Source organism: Chinchilla lanigera, unplaced genomic scaffold, assembly GCF_000276665.1.
Source record: "Chinchilla lanigera isolate Chin_1 unplaced genomic scaffold, ChiLan1.0 scaffold00057, whole genome shotgun sequence".
Lineage (NCBI taxonomy): Eukaryota > Metazoa > Chordata > Mammalia > Rodentia > Chinchillidae > Chinchilla > Chinchilla lanigera.
Genome location: NW_004955458.1, coordinates 12,771,057 through 12,793,783, shown reverse-complemented (window position 1 = coordinate 12,793,783; position 22,727 = coordinate 12,771,057). Strand labels below are relative to the sequence as shown.

General features: G+C 40.7%; 1 protein-coding gene across 4 annotated transcripts; it reads left to right on the top strand.

Annotated features, from left to right (window-relative positions):
- The first annotated feature begins 1,865 nt into the window (after nucleotides 1–1,865).
- Nucleotides 1,866–8,590, top strand: Llph (LLP homolog, long-term synaptic facilitation (Aplysia)). 4 transcript variants are annotated; one of them, XM_005397450.2, is made up of 3 exons: nucleotides 1,866–1,969; nucleotides 3,183–3,397; nucleotides 7,926–8,590. In XM_005397450.2, exons 2-3 carry the CDS (start codon nucleotides 3,190–3,192, stop codon nucleotides 8,102–8,104), a joined length of 387 nt encoding a protein of 128 aa, XP_005397507.1. In that variant the 5' UTR covers nucleotides 1,866–1,969; nucleotides 3,183–3,189; the 3' UTR covers nucleotides 8,105–8,590. The 4 variants fall into 4 exon arrangements, with proteins under 4 accessions (XP_005397507.1, XP_005397506.1, XP_005397508.1 ...); XM_005397449.2 differs by having other exon boundaries at nucleotides 1,869–1,969; nucleotides 3,179–3,397; XM_005397451.2 differs by lacking the exon at nucleotides 1,866–1,969 and adding an exon at nucleotides 1,974–2,051 and having other exon boundaries at nucleotides 3,178–3,397.
- The last annotated feature ends 14,137 nt before the right edge of the window (nucleotides 8,591–22,727 follow it).

Here is a 22,727-nt window from a genome sequence, read left to right as displayed (position 1 = left end):
TAATCAGTGCTGCTTTGTACATCTTTGTATGTGTCCTGCTGTGTGTAGGCATGAGAGTGTACATAAGTAGGGAGAAAGTATCCTGAGAAGAGAATTACAGGACATAGGGCATTATAACTTCAATTTTTTTTTTATATATGAAGTAAAGGTGTAACTATTAAAGATCTGGGAAGTATTTTGAAAAGTGGAATTAGCAGGACTTGGGCAACAGGCAGCTCTGTGTGCACAGAACAAAATGAAGGCTAGAAGGAAAAGGAGAGAAAATAAGAATCTGAAAACTTCTATCATTTGGGAAAAGCGGTGCAGTGAGTCGTGTACCCACCTTTTTCTTTGCAGGCCTCAGGCCTGGCTTGTATCCACTTAAATGTAGTTCTGAGGATTAGTGATGTCAACAGCTAGTCACAGGCTTTTTGGAGCAAGTACTACTTTTGTCTTTTGTACAGCTTTGAGAGACTTGAGCTCTGAAGTCTCCATCTAGGGAATTCGTAATACAGGGTCACCACCTGAATTCCAGAAATCTTCCTGTTCCTTATTAAGTCACTTGTGCACATCACAGATTCCATGGAGAGGACTGGCCCCAGGGGCCTCACCCACTGGCTGGTGCTAGTAGGCTTGAAGGGCTTTTAGATAGGTGATCAGTTTTTTTTTTAAGTGTACCTCTAGTTTCATCAGTTACTTCCAGCTCTGTGAAGAAGGGACCTTTAAACCAGGGTTAAAGTTTTCCAAATACAGTCATTTGGTTTCCATGACCTTTGTATATTCAGCAAGGTGCCTGCTACAGAGTATATTCTGGAAGGTATGAATGAGTAGACTAAGGATTTTACATATATTAAGGCCAAAAGAAAAATTCAAAAGAAGTATACCAAGATCATTTAGCTAATTGTGTTAGAACTACAGTACTTTCATACAAACTGGTGAGGGACAAAGGGAAAATTTTTTTTTCAATAATTGGCTCATGTTTCAGCTTTTAAAGGTATTTGTAATGTTGAGTTTGTGGCATTTATTTTAATACTGTGACGTTTTCATAATAGTTAAGTGGTTTTTTTAGTTGGTGCCAAGTTTTCTGGTGGAAAGTTTTGGCCTAGTATATTAAGCTTGATGTAGTCAATTTGGAGTATCTGAAAGAACGTTTTCTAATTTAAAATGCAATATATATGTATATATACACTGTTTGGGGATAAGTGGCTGCATTCTAATTTGAAAGTCTAGGTACAAGGGTAACTTATAAAATAGAAATTCACTTGCTCTATAAGGACGTAAGCTGCCATTCGAAGAGCTGAGGCTTCCCAAATGTTCTTCCTTTAAAAAAAATAGCTCATGTTATGAATTTCTCAGCCTGTTTTTTAAAAGTGCAATATTCTGAATTCAGTGATTTTTATATTATGGTTTCTTAAAGGACACGCATTTAAAGAAGAAAAAGTAATCACAAGTTGTGTCACAAAGAAATCTCTTTACCATCAGCCAGAAAGAAATTTACTACGCCATCACTAAAGACAATTCTTTTCTTGTTTTTTAGTGTATATTTAAATCTCTAGAAGACCCTGTTTGCAAATAGCCCCGGCTATCTATATTTTTAAAACTACAGTATGGAAAAAGGGCTACCATTTCTACAGCTCTCATCACCTATAAAGGATCAATGAAACCCAAGATCTAAGACATTCAGTATTCATCTGTCTCATTCACAAGTGTTGGAACCAAGAATACAACACAGAATTGCGTGGTCTGAAGCCTAGGAGTGTGGCTCATGGTACACTACTTTCCTAGCACACGTGATGCCCTTAGCTCTATCCCTGGCACCACACGGCGAAAGGCGCCCAGGCAACCGACTCCCAGAGACCCCGCCTCTCAAGGCGTCTCTGACGCACTGGCTTCCGGCATGCCTTGCGCCCGGCAGGGCCGGAAAGCGGAAGTGTGGGAACTTCCGGTCGGCGTGGGGTCTTTGCGGTGAGCGTGCTGTAGCGTTTCTCGGGTGAGTTTCACTGGGACTTGGGATTTGGGGCTCGCCCCTGCCACTCATGGAGAAGTTCCTCTCCAGCCCTGATTCCCCTTCGGGCAAGTTTGACCTCGGGTTTGAAGATGCGGGACTCTGATGGTTTGATGGTTCCCTGTGGCTTACGCTTGGGAGGTGTAGAGTGGAGCCGGCCCTTGTCACTCAGCCCCGCTAAGATTAACTTCGCTCCTCAGACTTGTTTACTGCAGCACTTCGCGCAGGGTTTGGGTCTTTTTAGACAGGGACACGGAGTTTTGTGATTGAGCGGGTTCAAACTATGGTCACCCAGGCAACGGATGTTTATTCCTTATGCAAAGCGCTGTGCACCAAGGGATCCAACAGGGAGCAAGAGCTCTTTAATCTCTGCCTTCGTGCAGTGCACAGTCCATCGAGGGTGACGCCGTGGCGCCAGGTTGTAACACATAGTAAGCGGCGGGTAGCTTGCAGGGGTCAGCAGTGTACTTTCTGAGGTGCTGCAAGAGGCGGCAGTCCTTGGGAAGAGCAGTTTCCAGGCACAGGAACAGCAAATGCCGCGACGCGGAAGTAAACATAGTTGGACTTCTGACAGATGTAATGCGGGGGGAATGAGGCGGGTAGAGTGTGAGACAGAGTCGAAGGAGGCAGAGGACAGATCTCAGCCTTGTAAGTCGGAATATATTAGAGGAGAAGGCATTAAAATTTTTTAAGAACGGCACTGTTCACACTAACCACTTCGTGAAGGATTCAGGGCTGGGACTAGGAGGTAGAGAGAAGGCAGGAATGGAAGTAGATACATTTAAGGTAGCTGGCTTGGCTTGAGTGGGTGAATAATGAGGAACAGCGCAGTAAATGATTTTGTAAAAATTATTTTGTAAATTGTAAACTTTTACATAAATATGAGGTGATGACAGTCCTTGCATTCTGAGGGAAATGATATTTCAGGACCTTATAAGTAAACTGAGTAGCTTTCAGAATTGGTGCAGTGTCGTTTGTCATTGCCCAGGGGAGTTTAATTTGGCGTTCTTGTTATTTAATGGCCACACGTGCCGCGTTGATCTCACATGAGTGGCGCATTAACTCACCCTAAATCTTGAACACAGTGAAGAGTTCACCCTCTATGTATTCCTGTATTGTAAAGGCATGATTTCCAAGGATTTGCCTTTTATTATAATAAATAATTTACTTTTGGGTATGTGTTTTTGTTAACTGCCAGGTAAAACATGGCTAAAAGTTTACGGAGTAAGTGGAAAAGAAAAATGCGTGCTGAAAAGAGAAAAAAGAATGCCCCAAAGGAGCTCAACAGACTTAAAAGTATTCTCAAAGTAGACTGTGATGTTCTAATGAAAGATGTTGAAGAGATTGCAACTGTTGTGGTGCCCAAACAGTGCCGGGAGAAAATGGAGTATGTGGTGAATCCTGATGAAAAAGGTAATTTTACGTGCTTCATTTAAAAAAATGCAATTTTATCAATGTTGTGATTTCTTTTCCTTTTTTGATTGTCCTCGATCCATCTCCACATCTTCTCCTCTACACACCAACAGTGTGCATTTATTTATTCCTTGAAGGCACATAGTGCTACAAGAGAGTCTGTACTAAACTATTTAAAGTCCAGTTCATTTGACTAGGAACGTATTGGATTATTCAGAAGGGTCTTCATGATAGCCTGAGTATCAGGAATAGACAAACCTAAACATGCCCTGATTAGAAGGGTACACAATTCAGTCTAGGCAGATAGAGGTGATTTTATTCTTTGCAAGGTCTAGTTTCCATTCTGTAAGTCCTGTGCACTTATCACCCTGAAAATCTCAGTTCCATCGTATTTGATTTTGTCAGACTCTAAGGACTTTGTATCTTAGTCATACTCCTCATTTGGAGGCAGTATACTGTGCTGGTTTCAGCAGAGGAAAAGTCTTCCTAGTTTTCACATCCTAATGTGTCAGTTTGGCAGGAAGCTAAATTAAGGGTTCACAACACTCAGGGTCTTAAAATAGATGTACATTTATTTGGTGTTACATGGTCAAAGAAGAGAACAGTATTCTTTGACCTTCCAGTTCTAGAAGTTTGCTTTTCCATTTTTCAAAATGACTCTTTTAGAATTTTTCTATTCCATCTCTCATCTCATTCCACTAAAAATTACAAAAACATCTCTTAAATTTGGTTCCTTTAAAAATTAGAGGCAAAATCAATACACATAGTGTCATCTTTCCATGACTGCTCTTTATCAGAATTTGAGTGTGTGGTCTGTTTTCCCTCTTTTATTAGTCTCTCAGAGGCCTGTTTCTCCACCTATGTTGAGTCTTCTCTTGCATTCTCAAGGGCTGTAATTACACGTGTCTTTATCAGTTTCTTGTGGTGGGTCATTCTCAGCAGTGTGTCTTCTGAGATGTCCCATGTCAGAAAAAGAAAGAAAAATTTCTTCGTTGAATTCATGTTGCTCTCAGTCTGCTTTATTTTAGTCCTTGAAACTTTTGAAACACTTGCTTTTGCTTTGTGTCCTCCTTTCTTCACATCCATGACACCCCTGCCCATTCACTGTATTTTTTATTGTTGTTGAGGCAAATTCATATAAAAGTATTGTGTACCATTCAGTGCCATTTAGCATGTTCACCGTGTTACACAGCCATCACCTCTAGTTCCAAAACATTTTCTTCACCCTGAACGGAAACCCTGCCTACTAAACAGCCTCCATCTTCCTCCAGCCCCTACTCTCTGCCAGTTGCTAATGTCCTTTTTGTCTCTTGGGTTTGTTTATTTTGCACGGGTCTTAAATTAATCTTATACTGTAATATGCAGCCTTTTGTGCCTCACTTTTTTTACTTAGCATAATGTTTTGGAAGTTTACCCACATTGTAGTGTTTATCAGTACCTCCTTTTAAAGGTTGAAAATAGGCCATTATATGTATCACATTTTATTTATCCATTCATTAATTTATAGGCATTTGGGAGCAACTTCGGAATTGTGAACCGTGCTGCTGTGAACATTTTTGTACAAGTTTTTGCTTGAATACCTGTTCTCAGTTCTTCTGAGCATATAGTAATAAATGGAGTAGATGGGTCATATGCTAATTCTTTGTTTACCATTTTCGCCATCAGCTACACCATTTTACATTTCTTCTAGCAGTGTAGGATTCTGGTTTCTTCACACCCTTACTAATGCTTATTTTCCATGCTATTTTTATTATAGCCGTTCTCCTCGGTATAAAGGAGTGTCTTGTGACTGATTTGCATTGTCCCTACAACGTAGTGATGTTGAAGATTTTTTCATGTACTTACTGGCTTTATTTTCTTCAGAGAAAAATCTATTCAAGTCCTTTGGCTGATTTTAAAATTAGGTTGTCTCTCTTTTGTTTGGTTGTAGGCATTCCTTGTAAATTCTGGACGCCATATGCTCATGCATCCCTGGGTCTCTTGGATTGATTCTCTGATTTTCTTTTTTTCTCCCTTTTTTTTCTTTTTGTTATACTCTTGATTTTCTCAACTTCACTAAGTTTTGTGTTACTTATTTTTACTATTTTACTTCCAAAAGTTTTTTCTCCCTTTTATCGTTTCTTTTTTTTATAACCTCCTGTCCTTAATGGTTACATATCTTCTCTGACCTGAGGTTATTACTTACATATTTTTTTCTTTGTGGTGCTGGGAATCAAACCCAGAGCCTTGTGCATGCAAGTAAGAACTCTACCACTGAGCCACATCCCCATCCTTGCAGTTTGTTTTTGAAACCTTTATCTACTTTCTGCAGTGTCAGTTTTTTGTCCTGGATTTTTCTCCCTTTGTTCTTGCCCTTCCGTGTCTTTCATTTGTTTGTTCTTTGTCTCTGGTCGAGGCTTAAGTTTAACTCGTTATGTAGCCTAGGCTAGCTTTGAACTCCTGTGTCAAGTCTTCCGAGTATTGGGATTACAGGTGTGCAGCACTGCGGCCAGCCTCATTCCTTATTTTTGTCTCTATTTTTCATAATAGAGGTTTTTCTCAGATGTCTAGTGATCAGTAATCATTATTTATATTACTTGAAGCACCAAAATGATGGGAAGCCAGAGGAGGTGAGGATGTGTGTATGGGGAGGGGGTGGGAGGTTATATCAACAGGGGCACCTATAGAATGTTCTCTTACGATGTTTCGTTGGCAGATTGCCTATATTAGGATCTGTCTCTTCTTTTTTCATTATCCTCAGAGAGGAGTTCTCTCATCTCTTGCCTGGGGAATATCTGGATACCCTCATCCTTGGTGTATTTCAAGAGCTAAGTGAGGATGAGGCTGAAGGTCCCATTTGTCTGTTTTCAGCATGGTTCCTTATTCTGCCCACAGGTTCATGTTTCACCTTGTTTCTACTCTTGGAGCTTCCTGACGAACTTCTTAAGCCATAAACCTGTAGTCATCCTTGTTCCCTCTTTGCTTTATCTTCCATATGTTCTCTATGAGCAAATCTTACTCTCCTAAGCTTATAGGAGCAATCTCCATTTTTCTTCTGCTTTCCTCCTTTTACCGCAACCCAGATGACTATCTGTTCTTACATAGGCCATTGAGAATAACCGTTTTGCTTCTGTCTTCTGCTTTATCTTCTGCATTTGGTCAGTGTGATCTTTTAGAATATAAATCCACTTACATCACTTGCATGCTTAAAACCTCATTTTATTTCCCTGTGCTTTCAGAGCCAGCGCGTCTTACTGAAGTCCGCTCTGGTTCCAGTACATCTCTAAAAACCACTTAGCATACACTGAAGTTTTCTTTTTCCTTTGTTATTCTTCCCTTGACGGAATGTTATAAATTCCACGAGGGCAAGGAGCTTTTATGGACCATGATATCCCCAGTAACTAGAACGCCTAAAATAATCAACAGTTTGTAAATTACTCAACAATTTGTAACTAAGTGGCTGTTACACACTGTTTAGGTCAGGTGGAAAAGGTAGGAGGAGATCTTATATGTCATGGTTAGGTCCCAGGGAAGGTTCTTCTGGGCATGTCCCTTCCCAGTAGATGAGGTTGGTCATAGGTATGGCACAGCACGGTTGCACAGGCCTTTCCGCCAAATTCCCTGTCAGTAGGACTAGGTCAGTAGGTGTTGTCTAGGTATGTGTACGGCAGCCTCGGCGGGTGTCAGGCTCTTTCTTCTGTTGTCTGCTCATCTCTCATCACACCCTTGCTGCTGACCATGCCACCCAGTTCACTTGGAATTCATTCTGAGTCCATTAGAATGTAATTCCAATTAAGCCAGGCATGACGGCACATGCCTATAATCCTAGCTACTCAAGGCTTGCGACGGCAGGATCACAAGTTCAGGGCCAGTTTGAGAGCTTAGCAAGATCCTTTCTCAAAATAATTAAAAGGACTGAGGGTATAGCTCAGTGGTAGAATGCTTGCTTAGAATGTATAAGGCTTTGGGTTCAAGAACCACTACAGAAAGAATAAAAATACAGTTTTAAAAATTTAGTTCAAGTTCATAAGAAATAGTCATTTCTAATTAGTTTATTCACTTCTGAGTCCTGCCCATGCAAAGCATGAGTGTATCTCTCGTTGCCTCCGCTATCTGATTTCTCTCCAGGAATCAGCATGAGAGATGCCCTTATAAGTCATGTGTTCAGAGCCATATGTTACCCACTGATGCGTTAACTAAGCCATACTGTGTCCTAAATGTTTCCTGTTTAACTGTTATTGCAAAGGACAGTTGGACAACATTCTTCATTAAATTTCTCCCTGAGTCAACAGACGGTGTCCTTAGTTACTGCACAAACTTTTTTCTAGATCTTTCACGGTTGTAGGAAAACAAGATAGCATCGTCTATTGCATTGAGTTTGCCATAAGAAGTTTGTAGTGACAAAGACCATTCCACAGACCAGGGTTTTTATCTTTGTAGTTTTAAACTACCGTACCGACAGTTCTTGATGTACTCAAGGGCCTTCACAGGATTGGTTTTTCAAACATGAATGTTAAGTAGTCTTTCCTGTTTTGTTTTTTTAATTTAGATGACATGAAAATGGAGACCGAAATAAAGAGAAGCAAAAAGACTCTTCTAGATCAGAATGGCCAGTACCCGGTATGGATGAACCAGAGGCAGAGAAAAAGGTTGAAGGCGAAGCGAGAGAGAAGAAAAGGGAAAAGCAAAGCAAAAGCAGCGAAGGCAGCAAAGGGTTTGGCCTGGTAGACCCTGACCCTAACTTGCCGTGTGGGACAGATGCTTGATCAGAAAGTATCTACTGATTTCAGCTCCCCCTGAATGAAAGCTGTTTCTGTTCATATTTTAACTTGGCCTTTTTTCTTCGCTTCAAACTCAGAATAATTGGTTTGTTTTGGGAAAAGAATAAAGTATTTGAATATTTGAGTAAAGTATTTGAATAAAGTATTTTCATTGGATAAAAGCTGTATTGATACTTTAGTTTGAAGTTGATCAATATTCAGGTCTTATATCAGACATCAAATCCTGTGAAGCATTAACGTGGTTGTAACTTTTCATACAACTTGGTAATTACAGTCACTAACGTAATGTTGTACTGACAAAAATTCAAGTGAACTCATTTTTTAAAGGCTGTTATATAGTCCCATCATTTAAAAATGCAACAGTAGATCTCATAAGCAGTACTTGTTCAGAGTTTTGATTTTGTATAAATCAAAATAAAAGATATTTTGTGTGTAGATTGTAAAGTTTGATCTTTTATATGTATATATTCTTGAATTTTTTCTAGTACTAGAGAACACCAGACTTCCCAGTTAAAATTCGGGTAGAATGCTAACATACCAAACAGTGTTGTTGTTGTTTTTTTTTTTTTTTTTTTTTAGGAAATTAGAATATCTTTTTCTTGGAAACTAATATTCTTTAGTTTTAACATTGTGTAGCCTAAAATAATATGCAGCATTTCCCAGAGACTTCCTCAGAATCTGTTTCTTCAGGTGATGGTTTTTAAAACGTTTTTGTGGGAAATGCTCTATTTTCAAAGATGGACAGGAAGTGTCAGCTTAATAGAAATAGAGTTTTATGAAGCGATCTAGCACTAAAGAGACTCTGCTTTGACTCTCTAATACTAGTTTTCTGAGAAATACTATGCTATTGGGAATGCTGTTACTACAGTGAAATTACAGTCCTACCTTGGTGCTCAGCTGCTTTGAAGATTGTTGGTATTGGGACACATTTTGATAGGAAAATTTTGCTCCAGTGTTCAACACACAAATTACAAATGTTGATGTTGAAGACTTTCTGACTCCATATTCTTCCCAGCTAAAATACTTTGATACTTGTTTTCGGTACTAGTTGTCTCCTGGAACAGATTAAAGGTGAGTACTAAGACACCTCTGTGGCTGAGCGTGGTGGCACATGCTCGTAATCCCTGCTGAGGCAGGAGGGTCACTGAGCTTGAGGCCAGCTTGTACTACAAAGTGACGCCGTCCAAACACCAAAAACAAAACAACTTCTGTAACCACTGTGGTCATAGTTAAATCTGTCTTGTGCTTTGTTAGTTTCATTCATTTAAGTGTAATTATGCTATCTAAATTCAGCATTCTCTGTGAAGTGCGAAATTTGCTGAAATATATTTATTAAATATCTACCAGGTGCCAGGAATTTTCTCTAGCGTGAGAGAGATGGGTCAAAACAAAGTATCCAGCCTTATGGAGCTGAGAGCTGTGTATCTGCTCAGAACAGGATATCAACTGGACAGGAAAACCAAGCACAGGTGAAATGAATTAGAAGAGAGTCCCTTGGCCATGAGGTTACAAACTACCACACAAACACTGCTAGACTCGGGCACGATACAGATAATCAAGATAAAGCAAATCCTGTAGGAGACTGCAGTCTATAAAATTTACTGCCGATAAAGTCTTGAAATAATTTTAGCATAAAAGTTTTCCTCAGTGTACTCAATAGCGTATTGAAAAGTTAGTGAATAATTTTACTACATTTTCTGAAAAAAAGCTAAGAAAAATTTAGGGATGTCGCTCAGCTGCAGGGTCTTGCCTGGCATGCACGAGGCCCTGAAGTTGATTCCCCGCCCTTCCAAAGACAAGATGTGATTTGAAAGATGTCGTTTGTGGTCTGTCTTAGTATAGTTGTAACAGTAGCTTTTGTGAGGAAAATGCAGGTACGTAAATGTTTATTCGTGAAATAAAATGTTACCATCTAAGCCGCTGACAACACTAACATTACCTTATTTCATCGCAGGAACCGTCTACATTAATGATGTTACACACTTGACACTCGTTTAAATTTTGGCATTGTTGGCCGGTGTTTTCTAACTGGGTTTTTTTTTAATTGAAGTGAGAGATGCTGCCAGGTACTCACTCACATTTTGTGTGGCCGGTTAACTCGGCTCCAGTGGAAAAAGCTTCGTGCTCTCCTCAAGGCCCCTCTGTGATGTTAGGACGTCCACCGAATTTGGTCTAATCATGAAATTTGGATTTAATTTAAAAGTTGACAAATCACTACCCCTAAACGTTCTTGGGAATCATGTTCTTGAGTGTCAGGGTCTTTTGAACAGTGGCTACTGAACAGAAATTGCTTTTCGTTGTATTCAGACTAGGTCTAGGGCGCTGAGTTCGTCAGCTGCAGTGGCATCAGGATTTGTCCCCTCTCGGATTTTGGCAGAAGACTTAGACTGGCATTCCAAGCCTAGTTCAGGGATGTGATAACCTTTCCACTTTCTTCTTCAAGATTAATAAATTGAAAAGTACAGCACAGTCCTTTAATCTTTTATACAAATAGCTTATCTTTTTGAAATTTGTGATCTTTTTACTTGACTAATGTTATGCAGAGAATTACCTTAGAACCACCAGGTGGAGCTCAAGCCAAGCACCAAATCATTTTTGGAAATATATTGACCTGAATCACATTAGGAATTGAATATAATGTTTTGTATTTAAAGAACAAAATCTTAAAATATTTAAGAATACAATCATTAAAACTGTTTAAAGTATTTATTCATTTAAACCACCCAGCAATCCTTTGAGTTTAGTATGAGCATTCTCTATTCAACTGAAGCACACAAGTTATATCACTAAAGCGAGGAGATCTGGAATTCCAAGTCAGATAGTCTACTTCTTATCGTGCCATTCTGTCTGTCAAGAATGCATAAAGTTGTCAAGAAAATTTGGGGATAATTTGTTAAGTTGTCAAGGTAATTTGGGGATAGAATACTTGCTTCAACCCATGATGGATTAGATTGATGTGGACTCAGGATCAGAGTAAAAATAAATTAGAGAAATGGTTTCTAGACCCCTCCTCAAACCTCTGAACCTAAACCAGACTGGATTTTCCTAGGTAACACTTTGTTAAGAATGGGCTGGTCAGCTGGGGATATAGCTCAGTGGCACAAACACCTGTCTGGCAAGCACAAGGTCCTGAGTTCTATTCTCGGTATCCAAATGAATGGGCTGGTTGACGAGAAGGAAAAAGTGTCGTCCGTGATCGTTAGTGGCAGTGACTAGTCAGGAGCATGGACTACAGTTGAAACTGAGGTGGAAACGTGGTTTTGACTGTCTCTGCTGTCACATTAATGTATCTTTTCCCCCTGGTCCACATGCTACATGAGTCGCACAGCACTATACTTTTGCTTAAGAGATTTGGATGTTTTCAAACTTTAGATCCATATATTTGGGATCTGATTTTTAGGGGATGAAGAAGAGTGAGTAACTGGCTATAAATGACTTGATTGCAACGTCCAAAATGTACTGGTGGTGACACTGATGATGGGTAGTTGGACTAGTGAAGTGCTAGCTACAGAATAAAATTGGAGGGACAAAGAGATCTTAAGTCCTGAGAAACCACTTTGAAGATACCACCATGTACTACAGCAGCCATTGATATTTTCCTACTAATCTATCCATAACTGTGTAAAGTTTGTAATATGCCTATCCTATTTCATAAATGGATGTATGTTTATTATGTGTTTCCTACAACAACCATTGAGAATAGTTAATGATTTTTCAATAGGTCACTCATGTATAGCTCTATTTATTTTCTTTAGAAGCCACTTTGAAGATACCAAAGTATAGTACAACCACTCTTGATAATCTCCTACCTCTTTTGTCTCTAACTCACTATTATTTGTCTATTTGTTTTCCTGAGAAACTATTTTGTAGATAACAATATGTAAAACAATAACCATTGATAATTTCCTACCATTTTGTCTGTAATTTGCTAAGTCCCCCCTATTATTATGTTATCCTTCTTTTACTCTTTAAAATTAAAAAAAAAAAAAAGATCTTAAGGAATTGCCAAATTTATAAATACTACAATTGATATGCAGCTATTTGGCAGATGGCTAATTTTACTAGCTAAGTAGCTTCTGGCACCACCTGAGAGTGATTCAAATTTATGTTAGGCACAAAATGTAATTCTTTTGTCCTGTATTGGCCATCAGATAAAAACACCACTGCAACAGGTACAGGCCAGTGATATAAGAAAATGTTCAGGGATGAGAAGTGCCTGCTCCGTACTTATACCACGCAGAGGCCAGGACTGTCCCCAGGGGCCTGTCAGACAGCCAGGATGGCCAAGACCAGGTCTGAAAGGCTTGCTTACAAGAAGAAACTTCTAACATTTATTGATTGATTGATTGTCTTTTTGAGACAGGGTCTCGCTATGCAGTTCAGGCTGGCCTCAAGCTCACTTTGTAGCCCAGGCTGGCCTCAGACTTGCAGCAATCCTCCTGCCTCAGCCTCCTGAGTGCTGGAATTACAGGCATGCACCACCATGCTTGGCTAAACTTAACATTTGCATAGTTGAATGCCAGTGGTCTTTTGCACCTATGTCAGAGCAGGAAGAAAATACAAGGTAATGTCAAATGAAATTCATTTGATAGAATAATAGTAAATATACCACAAAAGCCAACATTTTGAGAATGTTCTGCTTATTACACTTTTTTTGTTTTTGTTTTTCTCCGGTACCAGGAACCAAACTCACGACCTTGCACTTGCCAGGCAGGCGCTTTTGCTGCTGAGCTAAATCCCCAGCCCCTTGAGAATGTTCTGCTACATGTTTTACATGTTATTGAATCTGTGAAAGGATGTTGTGGGATCAATACTCTTTTCCCCAGTTTCAAAAGAGGAAGCAATTTGAAGAGGTAACACCCAAAATTGAGTAGTGAGAAAGGTTGTGTTGAGTAGAATGAATACCAGTGATCTAGAGGAACCTTCTAACCAAGGTGCTGGGCTCTGAAGCAGGCGGGGTCTGGGAGAAACATCCCATCAGGTGCAGCTTGATGGTTGCTGAAGCATCCCGTCATGTGCAGCCACTGGGTTGGAATGCAGGAGAATGGATTCAAACATCGTGCTTGGGGTTCATGTTGAAAACTGCTAAAGTCCTTTTCAGCCGAGCAACACCCTATAGAAAGGTGCCGTGTTTGCGATGAGTTGTGCTTATTTCGCTCTACCCAGTCTTTTGGCACTACGTGATTGTAGGTGTAAATATCATTTTTTATGGAAATAACAAAATCTGTAATCTTAATTTTGTTAATATTACTAAGTCTGGTATTCATTCAGCTAAGTTCCAAATTGAAGTATGGAAAAATCTTATAAACATCTGCTTTAAACAGTGGAGGAGGTAAAGACTTTCAAATTTTAATTTAGAGAATGGCATAGCTTTATAATATCTTAAGTTTATAATATGCAAAGTGTATCTTATTTCCTAAGCGATGAATTGTCTTGGCATTATGCTATCTTATGAAACACTTTCTCACTCTCGCATTGTGTCTTTATAGTTTTCAATATCAGCACAAACTTTAAGTGGTCTTAGTTGGGTGTTGTGTATCGTTCATTGTACAGTAACTGCTAGTACATATGGAATTTCTGATCCATGTAATAAAGTACATTTGTCACGGATCTTGTGATCTGCATACCTTTCGGCCGTTACTTCATAAATCTGTGCCATTGGAGAGCTGCTTTGTAAAGCAATGGTTGAAGCTGCTTTTAATAAACTAATATTTTGTGTCTTTTATATGTGATCAACAGGGAGTATTATAGACTTGTGCCTCTGTGGAGAAACATTCCACTGAACTTCTTTTCTCTTGGCAATAATGGAAAAAAATAGCTTGGGAAAAACACAGATGTTCAACAACATATGTTATTTGCTCCTATAAGTCAGCTGAAGATCTTTCATATTGCTCCAGACTTTTTTTTAAAAATCCTTTAGAGAAGAAACAGTTGAGATGTGTGATGGGGAGAAGACAGCTACAAATTTCATTGAGAGACCAACACTGGATGTTGTTTGTCAGAATTCTAAGATGCCTCTCCGTGCTCCCACAAAGAGGTGACGTGCTTGCTCAGAGGAGCAGGCACGTGGCCAGAGACTGGTCATTCCATCTGCTTACCCACTCAGACAAACACGCACTTTGCTCTCATGTTAGTCTTTGTTCTGTTCCAGACTTCAAATTAGCGTCTTCACAAATGCAGGTATTTAATAATTGCGGGACGAAGCTGCTGCCCTTATGCCCTCTGCCCCCTTGAGTTACTGGATAGGGGCTGTTGTCTTTCTTGAGCTGTAGCCGTCTGCTCAGTGAGCCCAGTCTCCACAGACTGGAGGTTGGTTATCGATGTGTACATAACGGAATAGTCCTGGAAAATACTGAAGGAGGGAGCATGAGGTGAGATTGGTATGAATGTCCCTTATAAGCCTGTGGGTCTGTAAGAAGAGTTACTGTAAAGGGAATGGGAACCAGCTGTTTAAAATCTCCACTGAGGAAATGGGTTTTAACTGTAGCAGAAAGGATTTGGGTTAAATATAAAGAAGAACTTCCTGAATAGGAAAGTTTCTTAAACTCAGGTATGGATTGCAAAGAGGCTGTTGAACTGTCTCTGGAGGGGAAGCAAGGCGTGAGGGAAAGACGCGGAGGGAGGCAGGGAGAGAGATCAGCCCCCATTTAATGAAGACGGCTTAAATGTAATTCTACCCAATTCTCCTGAGTCTTTGGTTGTTCTTCTGACACCACATCTCAGGGCGTGGGGTTTAAAAGATCAGAGCCAAAGAACATGCTCTAGTCCTTAGAAGCAAAATGCTAGAGGACCCCTCGGTCTGGAGATCTTTTCCACATAACTCTTAGCTTTCTATTTTCCTTCTTTTGAGTCAAAGTCTCACTATGTAGTTCAGGCTGGTCTTGATCTCACTATGTAGCTCAGTCTGGCCTGGAGGTCATGATGATCCTCCTGCCTCAGCCTTCCATGTACTGGGATTACAGGTGTGCACCACCATACCCAGCCACATAACTATTAATGGAAAGGAAATGCTAAGATGTGCCCAGTGAATGAAATACCGATTCACAGTTAATTTCCACCTTTTTTATTAAAGATCAGTGTATACACTGTGCTTTTATAGTCCCAGGGAAAAACCTGATAAGGAGCAGTTCCTAGCAAGAGAAGTAAGGTAGGCTGAGCCCACTTGTTTGAGAGGAGTGGGCGGCTGGGGAAGGGTAACATTTGCAGCGCCATTGCAGGGCGATTTCCCCTGGCTTTTTTGACCAGGAACTCTCCAACCAGATCAGAGGGTAGCATAGCAGACTCCGCACTTAGAATTTTAGGAAGCAGAGCTTATGAGGGGGAAGGTGGATCCTTTTTCTGGACGTCTAGCTATCTTGGTCTGCTCCTGCCTCCATTCGACACTCTTTTCACCTCCCTTTTCTTTGTGTCCCAGTGTTTTTAGTCTTTCTCCTCTAGTCTGTTGTTCTTACTTTTTAAAAACAAAAATTAGGGACTGGAGATTTAGCTCAGGGGCACAGCACCTGCCTGGCAAGTGCAAGGTCGTGAGTTCAATTCCTGGTTCCGGAAGAAAAACAAACAAACAAAAAATGAAAACAAAAATTAGAGGTATGCTCCTAATAAAAATAGGTCCGATGCCTCTGTGTTGTTTCTTTTTATCACTTGTCTTTGGTTCTTCTCCTCGGCATTTCCTCGTCTTTGTCTTTCTGTTTTTTGGCACCGGGAATGGACCTCAGGACCTTGCCAGGCAGGCGCTTGTGCCACTGAGCTATATCCCGCCCCGTCTTTTCCTTTCTTCATTGGTCTCTTGTGTGTATTATGTAATTTTTTCCTTGGGCTCAACTCACTACCCTTCCGTGTTTTCTCCCTCCCTCCTCTTCCATTCCACTGCAGTCTTTCTACTGATTAGGCGTTTCTTACTTTTCCTTCCCTATTCCTATTCCTAACATTAACTGCATAAAATAAGAATAGAAAATATACTTTCCAACAGGGGTAGGCAAACAGGCCGCTTTTCTAAATAAAGTTTTATTGGCACATGGTCATGCCTACTTGTTCATCTATCGTCTATGGCTACTTTTGTGCTAAAAAGGCACTTGATTCAGAGACCTTCCTTTTTAAAGTGCAAAGTTTAAATTACAGTCTGGCCTTTGAAGAAAAAGTTTGCTGATACGTGCCTTAGAATAATTTCCTCATTTATTAGGTACAGTTTTGTGTTTTATTTGGAAATTCGGATCAATTGGATCTGGTTTTTTTCTCCATTTTATTGCATTTTATATTTGGAAGTTGCCCCAATTTTCTCCCTTGAAGGCAATCATACATATATAAAAAGGCAATTAAATTCACCATTATCAAAGCAAGGTATATGACACCAAACATTTGTAACTTGTGATATGTGTTTAAGTGTCTTCTCCACCTGCCACCTCCAATAGAGCTCCTCTAAGTCTTTGAATTAAATGGTAAATGGTTCCATTGTAAAACTTTCCACACATATCATAACTAACTTTTTCTACAAGTTTACAAACCATTTTTGAAAATGTTAAATGCTAGAGAAAGGATTTCTTAAATTTAATATGGCACCTCAAATACTAGCACATGTAACGGCATTCCAGTATAGTCTGATCTGGTGGGTGGTCTAGATGAGTGTTTTATACAAATGTACTTCCAGGTTGGTTTCATTAACATGAAATTAATATGGACTAAAATCGTTATAGTATATAAGGCTTGAAGACATTGTAGAAATCACCTATTTTAATCCTGTGCTTTTCATTTTACAGATGAGAAGAGGGAGACCAATTTCCCCAAGATATTAATAGTTTGTGGGAAAGTTCAGGGCCCCAGGTTTCCACATTCTTTGTCTGAAATTTTTCTAAATCATAGATTGATGACAACTAGCTACACAAATGGTAGCATTGTGAACAATGTCAAAATTAATTTATTACTTTCTATAAATAAGAGGTTGCTAAGTGGAACTATGTTGTGTGACCAGGAATCTTTTCCTCAGGTCTATTTCTTTGGTAACTAACCAGACCTTTCCCACTGGTGGCTCTGTCTTTGCCTCAAAGATTGAAGAGCATATCTCAGGTAAAACAAAAATAATAACCCTCCTGTCTTCCCCCATGCCTCATAATAAGCTAGATTTTTTTCTCCATTTTCTTCCTTCTAACACATTTTGTGTGGTTGTCAATTTATTTTTCTTTTATAACTTTTATTATCTTTTCTCATAAAAGTAACATATATATTGTAGAAAATTTGAAAATATAGGAAAGTCTACATGAAATACAATCATTCACTCATAAGTTACCCCAGAGGATGTGTGTATATTTTCATAATTATTTTAAGAATGTATAATTTTTATATCCTGCTTTCCTAACGTCACAGCATGAAGATTTTTTTCCATGCCACTGGGAGTTCTCTAACAGTGTTGTTTGAAAAGCTGCCTCATATTCTGTCCTGTGGAGAAACTATACCTATATATTTTCTTATTTGCTTGTTTTGAGGCATTGAAGTTTTCTTGAAAATTTGCTCTTTTTTTGTTTTTTGTTTCTCTATTAAAAGATTTCTCTGTGATATTAATGACCCAACATGCAAACCTAATGCTTATCTGCTTATACTCTTGTGGAAGACGTCTAGAAGAGTGTGAACTTTTCTTAAAAAACTCCTGATCCATGTTGTCAAATTGGTTTCCCGAAAGGCTGAAACAAGTAGTAATCCTTCCAGGACGGTCTGAGCACTCACCCGGGCCACCTCTCAATTTCTCATGCTCCTCCTAGGAACCTCCCTGTGGCTGTAAGATCGGATTGAAGCTTCTTGGTGCACCCTATTTCATTTCTTCAGTTCTGGTCGATCTCGCAATCACCACGTATTTGTGATTCCTTGTAGGCTATGGTAAAATTTCACTTCCCCGCCTCCTGCGTGGGATGGGATCGCATGCCTGACTTTGTTCAGTGTGATCTGAGTGGAAGTGGCGTGTGTCCTAAGAGGCCAAATCTTCTGCAAGCTGAGCCTTCTTCAGTCTCTCTCTTGTCCTCCCTGCTGGTGAAGGTCAGCGCTACAGATGGTCACTGGTCGTGAGCCTTGGTCCTGGAAAAGAACATCCACATGGAGAGGAATTTCCAGTCAACCAGTAATGGAGATGCACCTTGAGCAGGGGTTAGACTTGGAAGTAAGAGCCTTGCCTCAGTGACTCCTCCACAGCTCCTGACAGTGCTGAAATCCCAGACGGCCTCTCTTCCTTTGGCATGGTATTCTCCTCCCTCATCTCTCAGCTCTGCCCTTCCATCATTGTCCCCTTCCAAATGCGTGTAAGATGTGCTGCTGACCTCCCTGCCTCCTTTAGGTAGATACTCACTGTCGCCACCTTTTGTTACTCTCACACCTTTAAATATTACGTCTATTTAATCCTAAGTGTTAGGAAAAAGTATCCATTTTGAGGATCCTTGACTTCCCTTTCCCTCCCCTTGTCCCTCCCTCTTTCCTTGAGGGCAGAGGTTTCAGCCTGGCTCCTCACTGACCTGGCTGTGCGAGACTGCACCTCTCTGCCTCTTTGTCTCTATCTGTAATACGGAGGTGATCGGGGCCCCTACTTCACCAAAAATCAGATAATCCATGCAAAACACATCCAGGGCTACGAAGTGGTTGTTACAGTTTAGGTATAAAATGTCCCCTGGAAGCTCGCCTGCTCCGAGGACGGGCTCTTGGAAGGAGGTTGGACTGGAAGGGTGTTGGACCGTGAGGACTCCACGTCAGTGGGGCCATCTGCCGGCATCCCCGGGAGGGGACAGAGGTGGGAGGAGAGGCCTCGTGGGAAGCAGGGATCATGAAGGTGTGACTTGGGAACTGTATCCAGTCCCAGGCCCCTCCTCTCGGGCTCCTTCCCTCTTTGCGTCCTGGCTACCTGCTGCCGTGAGGTGAGGCGGGCAGCATTCCTCCACCACACCCGGCCGCTGTTATGTCTGCTTCACCACAAGACAGCAATGGAGCCCGCTAACCATGGTCCGAAACTGCGGAAATTCTGAGCCAAAATCTTTCCTCCTCTGCTTTTCTCCAGTATTCGGTGACAGCATGAAAAACTCACACAGGCGTTCCGCACTTACATCTCCTTAGCTCTATCTCTCCCGCCTTCTACCACCATGTCCTGGCCCAACACACCCAGCACTAGGTACCTCATAGTAAATACATCACAGGACTAATTCACACCGACGTCCAATAGCAGGAGTGAAAAATTGGTACTTTGTCCTGAAGAGACTGCCCCTGCAGTGTTCGCTTTGCTTTCTGGTTAGAGTGTCACCTTTAGGTGGGTCAGGCACTTCTAGACTCTCAGCCACCCAACCCCTTTGTGATATGCACAGCCACCCGCCTGCCCGACAAGGGGAGAAGCCCCCTGAGGTGGCTCTGCTCTCCTGACGCCAGGCTCATCTCTTCCCTGCTCTCTGCGGGCTGTCCCTGCCAGGCATGAAGCTGCCCTGCTTTCTCCGGAGAATCCATTTTCTTTGTTTTTGTGGAATATACATAGCAGAAAGTCTACCCTTTCAATAAGTGTAAATGTACCATTTAGTGGCGTTGGGTACATGTGGAATATTGTACAACTGTCACTTCTATTTCCTCAGCTCAGACAGAAACCTCATACCCATTAACAACAGTTCTCACGGCCTCCCCTGCTCAGCCCCCCAGGAGCAGCCAGTCTGTTTGCCATCTCTGAATTTGCCTAGTTTAGGGACCTCAGATAAGTGAAATCATGGAACAGTTGACCTTCTTTGTCTAACTTCTTACATTTAGCGTTATGTTTTCAAGGTTCATCCATGTTGTATTTGTATTTGTATTGGTCAGTATTTCATTCCCTTTCAATGGCTAATGGTCTGTTGTGTGTGTGTGTGTGTGTGTGTGTGTGTGTGTGTGTGTGTTTAGTTTTTTTCTTTAATCCATTCATCTGTGGCAGACACTTGGGCTGTTCCACTGAGAATATCTTGAGGTACCCAGCACCGGCTCCTCCCACGTCTCTGTTCTGAGACAACCTTCCCTTTTGTTACCGTCTACCCCTTGTCTGCCTTGCAGTCATCTGCCCAGCGATGGAAATCTGGGGGCAAGGGTTGGTAAGGAGTAACAGGAAAGTTCACAGACTATATGGATGTGGTAGTGATACATTTTTATTTCTTCCTGACAAGTGAATCATTTTGAAAAGTACTCTGGGTACACAATTATAATCATGACATACGTTTCACATTTTTTGCTAGCTGATTTCATGTGTTTTCAATACTTTTCAGTGCCTCCAAATAGATTTCTCCTTTGTGAAGTTGGTGGGAGACGTGCAGAGGCCCTTCGTGCTATGCTTATGCTGCCTTGTGGCATCTATTACGATGTTTGGTGATTCAACTTCTGAATTTTGAGAAATGGTATATTCCTTATCTTTGATACCACATTTGAAGTTTCAGAGAGGAGACAATTTGGTATATCCAACATTAAAATCAGATAAAGACCATACATTTCACAAAGGATTTGATACATATTTGGCACTTCTTGAAACATTTTCTCTTACTTTCTGTTCCTTCCAGCGTCACCCAACAAAATATGCAGATAGTAGTCATGCTACAGTTTAGCACTTAACAAATTGGTTTGTCTATTGATTCCAGCTTTCCTAAGGGCCTGCTTTTTCTTTTACATCTGATACTAGAATGTTTGAAATAGTCATCTTCCCTTAAAACCACCGACATTCTAATTGTGCTATATTCAGTATGGATCTTAAGCTATTACACAGTTATCACTTTATATCAATTCAGCTGCTAGAAAACAAAATTCAGGGGCAGAGTATGAAGGTTTCTTTCCTCCCTAAATCTTATCTTTCTCTGTGGGCCTGTGATAGTTTGCATCCCTGGTTTATATCTTCGAGTATTTTAGCGTATGCTTATTATAGTATCTTAACTCCCTGAGCTTTACTGAGGACAAATGTAATCTTAATATTATATTGTATTTCATTTCACAGGTTTGTTTCATAACCTCAATAGTTATTTCTAGTTGCAATTCGTTTCCTTTCTAAATGTGTTAATAAAATACTTGCATTAGGTTGGCTTGACTCCAGAATCTGATATGGTCATGCTTCAAGTAAGTGATAAAACTTGTGACAATATAGCACTTGGAGATCTTTGGATGCACCCTAACTATCCAAGTGGGGAAACTCGTAGTTCCTTATAGAGTTAAATTAAGGTCAAACCTGGTTTCCGACACGAAGTTCAGATGTATTGGCAGATCCCCATGCTTGCATTTATTATACTGTAATTTGGGGCTTAAAGAGTTATATCCAGTCCATCCCCAACATCTGGATAGTGTTTATAACGATCACATTTGATCCTAATGTAATTTTGTTGGAGAATTCACTAGAATTCCTCTGTTGGCTACATTACAGCTGAACATAAGATCTGCTAAAATATTACCAAAAAATGAGTGACTATCCATAGAGAATACAAAAATAGATAGATTTCACTGCGCCCCTCTCTCCCCTTACCCCGCCTCTGGCCACTAACACATCATGTTCCTCTATCAGGCTCCCTGGTCTCCATTGATAAAATGGAGGTGACACTTTAACAGCAGCCGGTATTGGTCAAGGGCCTTCGAGCTTTAAAAGCAGCGCGAGCACAAAAATCTCTCAGAGATGGTTATTGTACGTGTGCAATGACAATGGCATCAGAGACTCGACCGATGTGGATGGCGTGAGCTTGATGGCGATTTTTCTCTTTCCTTTTCCTTTTGATTGGAACGCTATTCCTTGGGTTCGGAAGACATTCCTTACAAAGCGGAGCCGACAGATTGGTTCTAATCACCTTGCCCCCATCAGTGGAAGCCCCAAATGAATCAAGCTAAAACTTTTAAGGGCTGTAAAGGGAGCCTTTAATTACGGGAGATTGATGGGGAGACATTTGGGAACTTCCACCATGCAGTTCCAGGACCTCCCAGCCCTGCTAACAGGAAGATTATTAGCATATTTCATGTAATTTGTGCATAGTGATGTACCCTTCCCATGAAATAATTTTAACATTCAAAAAGAGACAGATGGGAAGGGAAAAAACAGATAGGGAAGGACAGAGAATGTAACAGTCTTTAGAGAGGGAAAATTATTTCATTAAATCTAAAGAGCATATGCTCTTCTGATGTATAGCATATGCAAGTCTATGCAAATTATTTAATAGCAGTGCACTCAGAGTAATTTCCATTTCCTCCCTAGCTTATGATGGAAATATTCCTTTTAATCAGATTAGATGACATCCTCCTCAAACTTTTGGGGTTTCAATTTAATTTACCATGCTAAGTAGTTAGGGTAATTTGAAATAAAGCAATCAGTGGGCTGAAAAGAATGAGGCCAAACCTCATTTCTGTCTTAGCCACGAGGGGCTGGTGGGCTGTGCGAGCCCCACAGGATTCCCTTCCGCAGCCCTGTCTGCTCTGCAGCACCCGAGACCTCAGCAGAGCCTCCAATAGCCGATTGCGCTGTTCTGAGGGCACCTGGTCAGATCTGTTTCCCATCCGCCGGGTTTGCACGTGATACTGCATTCCATTAGGCCTCCTCGACTGTCACAGTTTACGGTGCTGCCTCAAGCCAGGAT